The sequence below is a fragment of the Dendrobates tinctorius genome, unplaced genomic scaffold, assembly GCF_039654945.1.
Source record: "Dendrobates tinctorius isolate UK_male_01 unplaced genomic scaffold, ASM3965494v1 ptg000158l, whole genome shotgun sequence".
Taxonomy (NCBI): domain Eukaryota; kingdom Metazoa; phylum Chordata; class Amphibia; order Anura; family Dendrobatidae; genus Dendrobates; species Dendrobates tinctorius.
Window position 1 is genome coordinate 21,397,638 of NW_027361825.1, and position 15,744 is coordinate 21,413,381.

The following is a 15,744-nucleotide window of genomic DNA, read 5'->3' on the forward strand; positions in this document are numbered from 1 at the left end:
CTGTGCTGTTCTATGTGATATAATGGCTGAAAGGCATTATGGCAAAGCCAGCTCTGATGTGCTCGTGGTTATGTGAATCTTCTCTGCTTGAAGCAGTCTATTGCAATGTACAAAATGATGGGTAATATTTTAGGCGACTCACACAAAGCGCAAATTGGGTCCAGCGACTTGCTAAAAATTCTGCACAAATTCTATTAGAGGATAAGTGATAGGCTCCTGATCACGGGGTCCCAATAATAGGACGTAAAAAAAAGGGTGAAAAGACGTGTGTCATTGCGTATATTGAATAACCATAAGGTGGTGAGTTCTATATGGATTAGGATCAGGGTTAGATGATCGATAGATAGAAAATGGAATAATCGGCAGACAAATAGGCCAGTAAATGGGAAGGACAAAAGAGAGAAATGAACATTCGCTATACATGTTCAGCATTGTATTCCTTTTTATGCAGGATGGCAGTTGACGACTTCCAAAACAATTTCCACTTTCTGGAGATTTGTCACCTGGGGCCACAGAGTATTATGAAAATTGGTGCAGCAGCTAAACCTTGGGAATACATTACCTATGAAGGACGCTGGGTGAAAGGACTGTCCGCAGGGGGCAGTCTGATCAGCAGCGGTAAGATAAAGGTCCATGTAATATACTCCACTTTCTATTGTCCTGCAATTAGAAGGTTAGTTTTCTCTTCTTGGCTTGTCATTGGATCGGTCAACTTTTTTTTCTTTTAAGCAAATTCTACATGAAAATCCAAAATGTAGGCTAAAAAAACATATTGTAGTTGTATGTGAGTCAATCCCGTTGATGAAGTCTACGGTCAACCTATGGACAACCATTGATTTCCACAAAGCTTAGACCTCTTTGACAGCAATGCGCATCGGTATGCTTACCTTAGTTACCTACTGGAAAGCAGCTGTTTTTACTCACTGCCTCCAATAAACCAGCTGTATAGGTGTAAAAAAAACTCTACCCCCACCCCCAATTCTCTGCTTTACAGATTGCTACTGGCTAAACCCCCAATTTTCACTCATTTTGGAGAATAATAATGACGAAGACAACTCTGAACCCCAAACATTATGCAGCTTTATTGTGTCCGTCATGCAGAAGCATCAGAGGTTACGGAGGACGGGGCACATCCGTGTAGCATGCCATATATTCCAGGTAATAAAAATATACAGGACCATGTCACCCATCAGTACATGTAGACTAAAAAACTTGGGTTTAGATTAGACTCTCACAGGCACCAGCGCCCACTTGTGACTGCTACCTCTGCACCTCCTAGTGCAACTAGTACAGATATTTCAATGACTGCAAACGTTTTCTGCTTTTGCAATGCAGGTGGTCTGTTTTCGCAATCATGATAAAGGGGTTGTCCTTTCTTGTGGTACAAGTCTGCAGTTACTCTATTTGGCTGCAGACTTGAGAATCCTCACAGTGTACACGCTTCATGCTTTCAGGATTGTCCAGAGCCATATGTGGGAGCGGGCGGACGAATGACTGCAAGTATGCCAATTGTGGCGTCCATGCTGTCAAGTGCTGACCAGACTTGTGTGGCCTCACTGAATACAAGTGAATTGAGCGAAGCCGGACACATCTAGTCGGAATGTGGCTGGAAGTATGCAAATCGTTGCATTAAAGCCTGGTCTCACAGCCGGCATCAGAGAATCCTGACAGAGTGCACTGTGCTCGCTTTGAGGATTCACAAACCTGCAGTCTCATAGAGTGACTACAGACTTGAACCCCAAACCTGGACAACCCATTTTAAAATGATATCAGGTTGGGGAAAAAAAAATAATCCTTGTTTTTTTGTATGGACAAGGCCTAATGAGGCCCCTAATTTAGTGCATAAGACATGCATACACGTGCACTTTTATCTGCATTTTTCCATACAGAACCAAGTATTGCCAAAATAATACTGCCATAATCAGCAAAAAAAATGTCCAAGCTTCTCTTAATTCTTAAACAGTATAAACTACAGACTGCACCCTGGTGATACTAGGATGTCATCTGTTTGCTGTCCGCTTTGTTTTCACGGACCCATTGATTTGAAGGGGTGAGCTTGAATTGTGACTCTTATTCTCAGGATCCATTTTAAGGGGACCCTCTAGGAAAAAAAGGGACCCTCGGCAATTGCTGGGTTTGCTTGATTAAAAGTGAGGTCCCGCTGAAGCGGCATCTACTTTGTCCTGACAATGTATCGACCACTCCGGGCCAAGTATTTTATCTCGACTGGTTGGATCATGTTATTCCATATGCTCCATATTGGGGCACAGGATCTCAGATGGTTATTTCATCCTTTGACAAGAAACTATGTTTTTATGTATTTAATCAGGGAGCTGACACCCATGTGTATATATTCCAAGATGCCCTCCGCTCCTTTCAGCCTCTTCTTAGTGCTGGGCCGTGTGATAATCACCGGGAGGTTGTCCTCTGCTCCAGCCTTCCACCGGGACGCTACATAATCATCCCATCCTTAGAGAAGGAGTCTGATGAGGGAGAGTTTCTGATCCGAATACTAACAGAGAAGGGAAACAATGGCAGGTAAAAAAAGGAGAAACGGTACAAAAGTAGTGCCCAACTAATGGGAAGCCCCCAAGATTGGATTACCCCTCCTTAGGACTACTGTCTCCAGTGCTGGCTGGCCACCAGAGGAATTTACTAAAGAACTTTGAAGGGGTCTTCAGAGATCACTGACCTGGTGCTGGACTGCGTTCTGAGTATCGATTTTCACCAAGTCTACCCATACTCTAGATATTTGTAGTTGATGAGAAGAGTGAGCACAACGATGGAGGTGAAGAAGTACTAAGCCCTGGGGTCCCCAGTGTATGAATATGACATGGTGTTAAAATGGTCCCATTCTGGGTTTTGCTATGGGCTCTTTCTGTTTTATATAAACCACATGTCAAGTTGGCTCTAAGAACACTAAGGTTCTACTGAGGGCCCTCAAAGGTCCCCCCAAAAATGTTCTGAATGTATGGTAGTTGTGCCTCTCAGTAAGAATCACTCTGAATCCCACTGTATACTGTATATGGAGGCCGCGGGATTCATAGGACTTTATAGCTGTGTAGCTGCAGTTATCTTTATCACTTCCAATCAATATATCGTAATTGTCCTTTTGTTAATCTTAGGCCACTGGAAATGAATGCGAAGTGTGGTGAAATTCCGGTAAGTGTCATACAATCATAACTCCGTGGCATCAGACATGGAGCACAACCACAAAAGCTTTCTGATGATGAGATGCAGTTTTCCCAATTCCTTTACTTAAAGGGAATGTGTAATCAGAAAAGTGCTTAGGCTATGTGCACACGTATGCAGAAAATTTCTGTATATAAACCGGATTCCTTCCCAGAAACCGCACTTTTTTTGCGCGTTTTTTGTGCAAAAAACACGCGGTTTTTATGCATTTTTTTCCGCGCGGTTCCAGACACATTGAACTAGCCAGAAATGCGGAAAAATCTGCGAAATTAATGAGCATGCTGCGTTTTTTACCGCAAAGCGTTTTTTTCGCCGTAAAAAACGCAGCAATATGCACAAAAAGTGCAAAATGCATAGAAATAAATGGGAAGCTTATTTTAAGCGTTTTTTGAGCTGATTTTTTGGCAAATCCGCGCGAAAAAACGCTACGTGTGAACACAGTCTAATTGTTTAAATTGGGTTTTTATTTTAAAACTATTAAAAATGATTAATGTTCTATTCAATATTCTATAATTTCCTTGTACAAAGACTGATAACCCCTTCATATACAGTAGACAACACATCCAGCACAATAGGTGATTTCACAGTTCACATTCTCCTGTATAATATTAATAACTGATAACATCTCTATATACAGTAGATAACACAGGATCCACAATACACAATAGGTGGTATCACAGCTCACCTCCTCCTCCTGTACAATGACAGATAACTCTTCTATATATAGTAGATGACACAGGATCCATCATTCACAATAGGGGATGTCACAGATAACCTCCGCCTCTTGTACAATGACTGATAACACTGCTATATACAGTAGATAACACAGGATCCACCATTCACCGTGCATGATGTCATAGCTCTCCTCTTCCTGTATAATGCCTGATAACACTTCTATATACAGTAAATAAACAGGATCAACCATTCACCATAGGTGATGTCACAGTGATAGGGCTGGCGGAACGCACCAAATAATAAAGATGGTAATAGGGTGCGTTCGCAGCCCGGGGTCCACTGTGCAGGGGTGGTAACCTGCTGTTCAGTAATGGCGGATGCTATATGGCTGGAAACTATAAAAACACAAGCGGGTTATCGTCACCCGGTGTGTACGAGGGCGGACTCTGTTACTTCACAGAGCCGCACTACCGCTGAACATAAACGCCGGAGCCGTTTGTGCTCACAGAGCTCGCTACCCCAAGGACACGGGGTTAGAGTCCCTCTAGGCCCACTGAGCGCGCGGCGTCGCTGCCACGAGCGCCGCTAAAGACGCTGGCAGTGGAGTGTGGAGCACGTGCCCTGAGGCATGCTGGATCACTGGTGAGGACCAATGTCTGACTCAAACCCTGAGCTACCTACACCTAAGCCTGGGCGCTAGCAGGCTAGGCTGCACAACACATGCGTACCAAGGGTAGGGATTTCATAATGAGTCAGTCACCAGATACATTCATACGTGCATATGGGTCGCCCTCCCAGGGCTGTGGGGTACTCGGTACCGGGCCGGTATCGGCGGGATGTGTCACAGCAGCGGTGACCCGGACCGTGGCCCTGGGCGCCCAAGTAATAGGAAGATGTGAATGGTGGAATGTAGTTAGATGAATAGTTCGTGACGCCACCTGTGGTGTTCGGCAAGGGAGGTGTTAAGCCGACGCTGCAGACAGATCCTCCGGGACAGATGGTGTGGTGCAGCAATGATGTTATAGCCCTCCACAGGCAGGGCTGTTGTCCCAGGGCAGTGTAGATGTGGAGACACTTAGATGGTGTAGTGTTTGGCGCAGGGGATGTAGCAGTGCCAGGCGGACGGACGCAGGAAGGAATGGAGGACACCAGGGCATGTAGTTCCAAAGCTTTACTCACAGTCTGTAGTACCCGCTTCTGTGCCGTGTCCTCGGGGTCAGGGACTCAGTCAACCTCCAGGCAAGATGGAATGCTCCCTTCCAACACTCCGCCAACTTATGTGCCTTTTCTGAATGTCTCCTCTATAGCGCCTTTAAGTGTGAAGATCTCCTAGTACTGAGTTACACTGGAGTTCCTCTTGACAGATGTTCCCAAGAACTCTACTTGTACGGCAGACAGCTGTAGCCTGCTTCGGGGACTCTCTATTCCTGAGTCCCGGCTCTCTATCCGTGTTGCTGTTGTGCCTTCAAGTCTTAGATGGGAGTAGTGCATTTACAGCCCACTACTCCACCGGTGTCTGCTGCAGAACCATTAGTGTCCATACAACCTCGGTGACCGAATTCCGGCCTTGCGCTTAGAACTTCTAGGCAGGGTTCTTCCTCTAACCCACGTCCTCTGTGCTCCCTTTCACTCCTACGTTCCGTACTTGTCTTTCTTTCCTATGGAAGCTCAGGCTTCAGTTCAATGTCTTTCTCCTTCTTTCCTTTCCCGTGCCAGCTGGCTCAGATCACTGAGGCAGCTGCAGCACTCCTTCCTCCATCCCTCTTACAGGGATCTCCTTTCCTCACTCCTTTCTGAGTGACTTCCTCCCTCAGACTGACCTGTAATCCTCAACTTTCCCGCTCTTTTATGTATTCTCAACTCCACCCACCTCCCAGCACGTTTAGTGTTCCAAGCAGGGAACCACCAAAGGTGCTCTGCTTCTCTCTAAGCAAGGAGCCGCAATGTGGTTTTGCTGAACTACTCTATTGTGTGGGGTGCGAGTGTTGGAGCGTGGTCAGGAGCCTCCAACTTACCTGGATGGTGGGGTACCACACCTTAGGAGAAGGTGCAGTACCTCTATGGCGACTGAGCCTCAGAGGCGCCACACATACATCTCTCACACCTTATAGTCTGTAAATACAGTCTATCCTAGCGCATGGGCGAGCGGCCATGCGAACCTTTTATAGCCACGCGCGTCCGGGACCTTCCTGGCTTCTCGGATGGGCCAATCCGAACACGAGAAGGACCTGAGCACGTGACCCTCGATCTCCAATGGAAGATCACTCCACGGGCATGCTCAGTGGCCCGACATGAGGACTTAGTCCCTGGAGAATCTCGCTGCTGAGCAGCTTGCATTGTCATAGCTGTGCCAGAGGTGGCAGCAGCAAGCAAACCCAAGGAGTTGGCCTGGGCAGAGTGCCGGGACCGACGAATCTGCTGAGCAGGCTCCACTGTGGCCGAAGAAGAATGGGAGACCGCTGGGTGCAAGGCTCTGGATTCCTGCTGTGCAGTGGCAGGAACCTGACGCCTAACACACAGCTCACCACCTCCTCCTGTACAATGACTGATAACACCTCTATATTCTGTAGATAAAACAGGATCCACCACTCACAATTGGTGATGTCACAGCTCACCTCCTCCTCCTGTACAATGACTGATATAGCCTCTATATACAGTAGATAACACAGGATGCTGCATTTGGGTTCCCCTCCAGGGCCGTGGGGTACTCGGTATCGGGCCCGTTGATTTCAATGGGAGTTGTCACGGTAGCTGTGGCCCTGGGAGTCCATTGTAAAAGGGGAATGTTGAGTGATGGAATAAAGTTTATTAATGAACTAGATTATGGCCCGATGCTATCGCATCGAGAGGATGCGATAGCATCACACCTCTTGCCATGTTAACCCTCAACACACACACTCCTCTCACCTTTCACCATCTCCACTCACTCTTTCACTCCACATACGACCCCTTCTCATACTCACGCCGTCATCGCCGCTGCTCCACGATCCCCGACATCTTCTTCCGCCGGCGCCATCCTGGATCCAGACGTTGTCCACGCCGGCGACCTGTTCTTGCGGCGACGCCATCTTGAGTATCGTGAAATCCCGCGATAGTCAAGATGGCGTCGCCGGAAGAACATGTCGCCGGCGTAGACGACGTCGGGATCCAAAATGGCGTCGGCGAAATCTCACGAGTTTTCGCCGACGCCATTTTGGATCCCGACGTCGTCCTTGCCGGCGACATGTTCTTGCGGCGACGCCATCTTGAGTATCGCGGGATTTCGCGGATCCAAAATAGCGTCGCCGCAGGAACATGTCGCCGACGTGGATGCCGTCGGGATCCAAAATGGCGTCGGCGAAATCTCGCGAGATTTCGCTGACGCCATTTTGGATCCCGACGTCCTCCACACCGGCGACATGTTCTTGCGGCGACGCCATCTTGACTATCGCGGGATTTCGCCGATCCAAAATGGCGTCGCCGCAAGAACATGTCGCCGGCATGGAGGACGTCTGCCTCCAGGATGGCGCCGGCGGAAGAAGATGTCGGGGATCGTGGATCAGCGGCGATGACGGCGTGAGTATGAGAGACGGAGTGAGAGAAAGGGTCGTATGTGGAGTGAAAGAGTGAGTGGAGATGGTGAAAGGTGAGAGGAGTGTGTGTGTTGAGGGTTAACATGGAAAGAGGTGTGCGGTGACGTCACCGGTTACAACTGGACGGAAGTTGTTACAACCGGAAGTTGCTTAGGGCATTTATTATTATATTGATGTTTCGTGACGCCACCTGTGGTATTCGGCAATGAAGATGTTAAGCCGACGCTGCAGACAGATCCTCTGGGACAGGCAGGGCTGTAGTCCCAGGGCAGTGTAGATGAAGAGATAGGGGAGAGACGTGGATGGTGCAGTGCTAGTGTGGCGCCCCTGAGGGTTCAGTTGCCATAGAGGTACTGCACCTCCTCCTGAGGTGTGGTGCCCCACCATCCAGGTAAGGTGGGAACTACTGACCATGCTCCAACACTCGCATCCCACACAACACAGTAGTTCAGCAAAGCCACATTGCGGCTCCCTGCTTGGAGTGTAGCAGAGCACCTTTGGTGGCTACCTGCTTGGAACACTAAACGTGCTGGGAGGTGGGTGGAGTTTAGAATACCTAAAAGAGGGGGAAGGTTTAGAATTTGAGTAGACAGTCGGGAGAGTCACTCAGAGAGGAGTGAGAAAAGGAGATCCCTGGAAGAGGGATGGAGGAAGGAGTGCTGCAGCTGCCTCAGTGATCTGAGCCAGCTGGCACGGGAAAGGAAAGAAGGAGAGAGACATTGAACTGAAACCTGATCTTCCATAAGAAGGAAAGAATAGTACGGAACGTAGGAGTAAAAGGGAACAGAGGACGTGGGTTAGAGGAAGAACCCTGCCTAGAAGTTCTAAGCGCAAGGCCGGGGCCCGGTCGCCGAGGTTGTATGGACACTAATGGTTCTGCAGCAGACACCGGTGGAGTAGTGGGCTGTAAATGCACTACTCCCATCTAAGACTTGGGGGCACAACAGCAACATTGATAGTGAGCCGGGACTTAGTAACAAGGAGTCCCCGAAGCAGGCTACAGCTGTCTGCCGTACAAGTAGAGTTCACAGGAACATCTGACAGGAGGAACTCCAGTGTAACTTAGTACTAGGAGATCTTCACACTTAAAGGTGCTATAGAGGAGACGTTCAGAAAAGCACATGTCTCCACCTTACCTGAATGGTGGGGTACCACACGTCAGGAGGAGGTGCAGTACCTCTGTGGCGAGAGAACCCTCAGGGGCGCCACACATTCACAATAGATACAATAATAAATAATAATAATAATAATAGATGATGTCACAGATCTCCTCCTCTTCCTGTAAATGACTAATAACACCTCTATATACAGTAGATAACACAGGATCCACCATTCACAATAGGTGATGTCACAGCTCACCTCCTCCTCCTGTACAATGACTGATTACACTGCTATATACAGTAGATAACACAGGATCCACCATTCACCATACATGATGTCATAGCTCACCTCCTCCTGTATAATGTCTGATAACACTGCTATTTACAGTACATAACACAAGATCCCCCACTCACCATAGGTGATGCCACAGATCTCCTCCTCCTGTACAATGACTGATAGCACCTCTATAAACAGTAGATAACACAGGATCCACCATAGGTGATGTCACAGCTCACCTCCTCCTCCTGTACAATGACTGATAACACCTCTATATACTGTAGACAATACAGGATCCACCATTCACAATATGTGATGTCACAGCTCACTTCCTCCTTCTCCTGTACAATGACTGATAACACCTCTATATACAGTAGATAGCACCGGATCCTCCATAGGTGATGTCACAGCTCACCTCCTCCTCCTGTACAATGACTGATAACTCCTCTATATACAGTAGATAACACAGGATCCCACATTCACTATAGGTGATGTCACAGCTCAAATCCTCCTCCTATACAATGACTGATAACACCTCTATATACAGTAGATTTCACAGGATCCACAATAGATGATGTCACAGCTCACCTCCTCCTCCTATACAATGACTGATAACACCTCTATATACAGTAGATTTCACAGGATCCACAATAGATGATGTCACAGCTCACCTCCTCCTCCTATACAATGACTGATAACACCTCTATATACAGTAGATAGCACAGGATCCACCATAGTCTGATTCTCTTATACACAAGTTAATAAACTATTATTGGAACATATCCATCTTATAAAGTAAACGTGTTGTGGGGTTCATTTCTTGTTTCTACATTTCAGGCACTTTCTCCATTCCCCACAGACGACCAGTGTATAAGGTGGTTTTTACAGTTTGCAAATCAGGTACATTTTATAGATCGAGATACAGTAAATAAAGAGGATACCCTTAAAGGGATTGTGAGGATTGCCCAGCAGATGATCTTGTGCTCATTCACATAAGACTTGGGGAAACTTTTATGCGGCTTATAAAAGGTATGGGGCATGGTATTACACTGTTATCTGCGAACAACAATGTTTCATTTACTTGCTATATATATGGGTGCCAAAATGTCCTTGACACGTCCCTTTTTAATAATAAAATCTGCTTCCCGTCAGCCACCACTATATGGATTTTGGGCTTACTGCATATTGTTAATACAATAAAACCAATAATAAAGCATAATGCAGCATGTACCTAAACTTTACAAGAAGCTGCGCTGAAAATCCCACTGATCGTGGAGGTGAATCCACATCCAATCACATATTTTTACTGCAGTGGCCCCTACAGGAGAAATGAAGAACTGCAGTGCATGCCTGTTGATTAATTTGAAGGGCATGGCTATGTCAAATCTACCAAAGTGGAAACATCTCTTTCTTAGCTGCTCTATTTTCTGATAATAGATGTGGTCCCTAGTAAAGTTACCACCTCTATGACATCCATATGCCATAAAAAAAACTTCTTGGATTGGAATTATTTCAATAGATTTTTGCTAACACACATTACCATAATGTAGGTCAAACCTACTGATTTACAGATTGCCCGTCTGTAATGTATCTCCTTGAATGGTAAATGTTTGGGTAAAGAAGGATCAGACATACTGAGATTTGACATGTCCAATCTTTTTGTTCTCAGGGAGAAAAGCCACCTTCATAGTATCTCTTTTCCTATTCACATACAGAACATGTAAGCGCTCAGCCGAGCACGTATGTATAGAGGAAGAGATGCCTATCATCTCATATGGCCTACATGTACCCAATCCTAAAGCTGGCCATAAACACGAGATAGCTATTGGCTGAGCGTTTATTCGGCAGACAATCTCTTTTGACCCTTCCATGCACATGGGTATTTGTCTCGGGCAAGCGCTCATGTTTTTTCAACTTTGGTCAGAAGAAAAAGTCATTGCCAGACTCTTCTGGCAGCTACTTATCTGTAAACTAAAGGATTGGGCATTAAAATTCCACTTAACGGATCCTTCTCTCCTCCAAAATCATTTGTTGGGGGAGAGTAGAGAGGCCTAAATGCACATCAGATGGTCATCCCGTCCTGCCAGAATTTGTCTGACTTGCAGCTAATGTGAATAGAGGTCTAAGAGTTTTCTCTTTGCACAAGAACAAGTAAATCTAGGCTCTATCATCTTCTCTGCTGCTCTGTAACCGCTCTCCACAATGTTAACCCAATATAGCATTCATGTCCATCTCCTTTAACTACAATTCCACCCCTTTGTCTGATTACAGGAGGGCCGAGTCAATAACGTACAACTTCACAAACTTTTGGCTTGGTTACTGACGGAGTTGGGTGAGTAAATGTACATGCCAAGAGACCCGAGACGGAATAGTTCTAGCAGTCAGCGCTGCAGATTCCCGGACCGCAGCGCGGAATAGTGAAATGCAAACTGTGCAGAAAAGTAAATGGTTGCAAAACTATTCATCCCCTTTAAATCCTTCTTTTATGGGCATACACAGTGAGCTGAATCCATTCCCTAACGTTTCTTTCATTACACACGCAGTCTTGACCTCTCTGCCTATTCACCCAAGCAGTAAATTCTATGTCCCATACGATCTCTCCCACATATGCCCACAATTTACAAGTGTCACTCTGGTATGAAGTTGCTGTATTACCAAAGCTCCATCACATGTGGATGTTTATGATGCCGCTCCTGTGCATGACAAACATCCCCTTTTCCACATCTACGAAATCCTTAAGCAAACACCATCGGGCTCGTATTACGTAGCGTGACTCTGAGTCATCCATCTTGCGCTAGAAGTCAGTTTATATTTAGGTAAAAAAATATGGATGAGAATCCAACCAATGAGGAAAAAGAAAATCTGGATGGAAATTGACACATGGGGTTGATTTTATTTTTTTGCAATGCATAAGGTGAAACCTGCAACAAAATCTGATAGTTTTTTTAGGCAGTGCTCTTCCCTGGATCTTAGAGGCAGCATTTTGGCAAATAAGACATTCGTACTCCACATACAACTTTTTATGGGAAAACCAGAAATGGTGGTATTTGAGAATTTCACTATTTCCAATGGTTGCATTCATTTCTATGGTCAACCCATTGTGAGTCAGTGACCCCTGTTTCAGCTAGGGGGCGCTGTAGCTGCTCCTCAGGATATGCATGGAGGCGTAATGGTGATAGTGAGACAGTGACCGGAGTCATTGTGAATGGCCGGTATGTGTCGCAGAGGAGATCAGTAAGGTTGCTCTGGGACCTGTCGTCCTACAAGCTTTGTTTTTGTTTGTTTACTTATAAAGGAGGCTTACAGGGTTAGTTGGAGAGCTGGGCAGGACTGACTAACCACACCAGCACCGCCCACTTGTGGGGGTGGCTACAGCTACATAGTGTGACCATGGTGGGGTCACATGGTCAGCGTGTATGGACTTGAATGGTCAGACTATAAGGTCCTGTGAGACAGGACAGGCCATTGTGTTGGAAGGTCCAAGGAGTGGGCTTCCTGAAGAGCACAGGGAGAGGCCGTATGTGCAGAGTCCGTGACGGCACTGCATCAGGGAGCTACCATCCTTCTGAGGGTCTAGACTGTCGGGAGTGCCCTGCTCACAAGGACGGTGATCCCAGTAAGACAGCTTCTCCAGGAGAGAGGACTGACAGGAGTCAGTGTGTGGAGTAGAAGCTCTAGGAAGGTACTGCAGCAAGGGGGTTATAATAACGGCAGAGAAGTATCTGCTATTGGAACAGACTGTCAGTGGTTATTATGTTCGATTGATGTATATCATGAACTGTTTGGCGTGCGGTCGCCCACGGTAACTGGAGAGAAGTCCGGTGCATTTAGTGACTGTGAGTAAAGCCGTATACTATAATGTGCTATGGACTATGTGTTAGGTCTGTGATGTGCAACTTGGCCTACGGTGCGGTTTATGATGTCTGGATAAACCGGATAGACTGTTTTGTGAGGAAAATGTAATCCTGTTGCCAAGCGAGTGTACCCCAACACATGCAATAATCACTGTCTTACACCAAGAAACAGTTATCCTTGTGGGGCTTGGACCTTTAAAGCGACTACGCACCTTAAATAGCTGTCGTTTGACTGATAACGATTTCTTCCCAATCTGGGTTAAGTGCACATTTATATTAAATGAAAAGTAGCTACTGCCACACACCAAAGATGGGGCATGTTGGAATGCAACATGCACTACCCTTCTGTACCTCAATATCTGGCACTGAGTGAGATTTGGGCAACCCACACTACGCTGCTGGCCAACAACCCAGATGTAAGGCATCTAGGCTCCTTTACTTATCACACTTTTAAGACCTTACTAATATGGTAGTGTTTGCATTAAAGGAGCACTAAACACAGAAAATATAAAAAAAAGAGCTCTTAATCTCTAACTTTTCTGTGATTCTATCTTGTCTCATATTACAATTAATGTAAAAAAAAATGTATAAATAAATCTTCCCTGTGACTCAATAAATAAACGGTTTCCCCCTGTTCTTTCTCACTGTCTTCTATACTGCCGTAAGGCAACTGTCTGCAGCAGCAGCCTCCTCCCACTACTTTTTGTTCAGTAGGATAACATGACTTTTTCCCACCAACATGACTATGGTGCATGTCTTTTAGATGGCCTCCTGCCGACAACAGAACTGATCAAAACTAAGGGTTAACTCCTTCATTATATGATTTCTACAATCAAATAGATCAGTCGGGATGTTTCTATGGTACTTATAGATATGAATGCGATCCTCCACACCAGGCCTGGGCAAAGTATGGCCTACGAGCCACTTCTAGATCTCTGACTGTTCCTGTAGGACCTGTTGATAGTAGCAGCCAAAGAGATGGTGCTGGCAGTGTGGAAGGGTGGTTCAGGGGAACTTTTTGGCACAGCGTGAACCTGACCTGCGTAGACTGCCATGGCATTCTTCAATGCATGTGCCTGATCGCTGCTTCCCACCTTGTCGTTGGAGCACACCAAAAAATTCACCCCCGCGCTGCATTAGCCACACCCAGTGAAGTCCACACTGCTCTTATGCCTCCCAACAAAAAAAATCTATGAAATGCCTCTGCTTCCATGGCAAGCATCCATTTCAAGTTTATATTGAATAGCCCAAATATATTTTTCACCCCGCCCAAAGTGTGTGGAGTCCACAAAGTATAGCAACAAGTGTCAGCACCCTCATCGTCATCTTAGAACTTTAAATTTTTGAAACAAAATTTTTCAGTGTTGATAAGATGATTGGACGCATTTTCGACTTCCCGCCCGCCGACGTTATCAACTGTTTTTCTGTATCTTTGCAGCTCCCCATTTGCCAAAGTTCACCTTGGAGATCTGCCGATCACTAATGGCCTCAATGGATGTATCCTTATGTGTTAATACGAAGGCTCATTCGTTGGGTTTATCTAGCCCCCCCCCCCCCCCACCCGGAAACCACAGCAATGACCGAAAGTCTAGTAAAGATCTAGATAATGAAAAAGGAATGAAGAGAGCTTGCCGCGTTTAACATGTGAATGAGGGGCTGGGAACGGTGAGCCTGTGGGTGACAAGTCCTGCGATGAGGCACAGCAAATGTGAAAAACTGGAAGCTCGGCACAACCATCAGGTTAAAAATGGAAATCCATATGTCAGCACCACTCCCCGTTCCACGGCTCCCGCTGCTGCACTCACAGCCTCCGTTCCCGGCCCGGGTTCCTCCACTGACACTGTCTTGACGCGCGCCCCGGCTCCTCTCGCTTTCCGGCAGCCGGCTTCCGACGCGCTCCTCCACTTCCCTTGGCCGCACGCACTGTACCTCTGCGCACGCGCCGGAGGGTTATACCGCGCGCCCCAGCAATATAGCCGCCTGCCAGCGTGACCATACCCGGACCCTCCTTCTAACCAATCAGAGCTTACCACCAGGTATTTCAGGCCGCCCTCCCTTAGTGGAGGCGCCTGACTATTGAGTTACTCTCTCGTTTGTCTAGGCCGTGCTCGCTGCTGCTAGCCAATTGCTTTCAGCTCGCCCCGTGGTTCTCCTGCCTGTGCCTCTGCTAACCCTCTGTGTCTCCTTCCTTTTTCAGTTCGCCTCCATCCCTGCCTCCTCCTGGTTCCCGCCATCCTCCTCCTTCCGTCCTCAACTCCCTCCACCTCTGGACCCTGGTTATCCCGTCACCTCACCGGATCTCCCACCTCTCCTCATCTTCAGCTCACCCTCTTGAGCCGACCCCTGGTCCTGGCTGCCGTGGCGCTTGAACTCCCCGAGTCTGCTCCCTAACGGTCCCTGTATAGAGGTCGGTCCACTTGGTGCGCTCGCTTAGGGAGGGTTCGGCGTCACGGTCCAGTGGGTCCACTCTTGCTCCCGTCACCAGTAGTGTAACACCATATCATGCGTTTCCGGCATTACAAATGCCCTCAATTATAGTATAAAAATGAAACGCGTCAGTTTTTACATTCCTCATATGGATCTACTTGTTTTAATGGATTTTGAACACCAGATTTCCATTTTTAACCTTGTAGTTGTGCCGAGCTTCTCTTCCAGTTTTTTGTAAAGATCTAGATATTTGGTAATGTCATCTAGTCTATGGCAGAGGATATATAGCTAGCCCATGCTGGCCCCTTCCACATCTCACTCCAACATCTCATTTCTCACTCTGTTCATTATGATGATGTGACTATGGACAGATATCGGCTGCTGGATCCCTGGACTCGGGGCAGTTTTGCATACTTTGGAAGAAAATCACAGCTGGAACGGTGCGTTCATCACTTTTTATGTACTTTCGTTGGGAATTAATTCTAGCTCATACCTTGTGACTTCACCAATATGCATCAATATTAAATAGTTTCTCTAGGTTCTTGTCTCATGTGAATGGGACAAGCTGCAGTACCTGGTACGGACACCCTTATGCGTGAGGCACTATGCATGAGGATACATCACTCGCACAAATTTAGGGTGCAATT

The 15,744-nt window shown here is 46.7% G+C and overlaps 1 protein-coding gene across 3 annotated transcripts in view; it reads left to right on the forward strand.

Annotated features, from left to right (window-relative positions):
- The window catches only part of CAPN12 (calpain 12), a 104,192-nt gene that overhangs the window by 72,615 nt on the left and 15,833 nt on the right, over positions 1-15,744 (forward strand). For all 3 annotated transcript variants that reach the window (XM_073549057.1, XM_073549056.1, XM_073549055.1), the window contains 8 exons: positions 452-618; positions 995-1,158; positions 2,330-2,538; positions 3,126-3,162; positions 9,654-9,716; positions 11,088-11,148; positions 14,109-14,167; positions 15,469-15,537. In XM_073549057.1, coding sequence (XP_073405158.1) covers positions 452-618; positions 995-1,158; positions 2,330-2,538; positions 3,126-3,162; positions 9,654-9,716; positions 11,088-11,148; positions 14,109-14,167; positions 15,469-15,537 — 829 coding nt within the window. The remainder of the gene's footprint in view (positions 1-451; positions 619-994; positions 1,159-2,329; positions 2,539-3,125; positions 3,163-9,653; positions 9,717-11,087; positions 11,149-14,108; positions 14,168-15,468; positions 15,538-15,744) is intronic.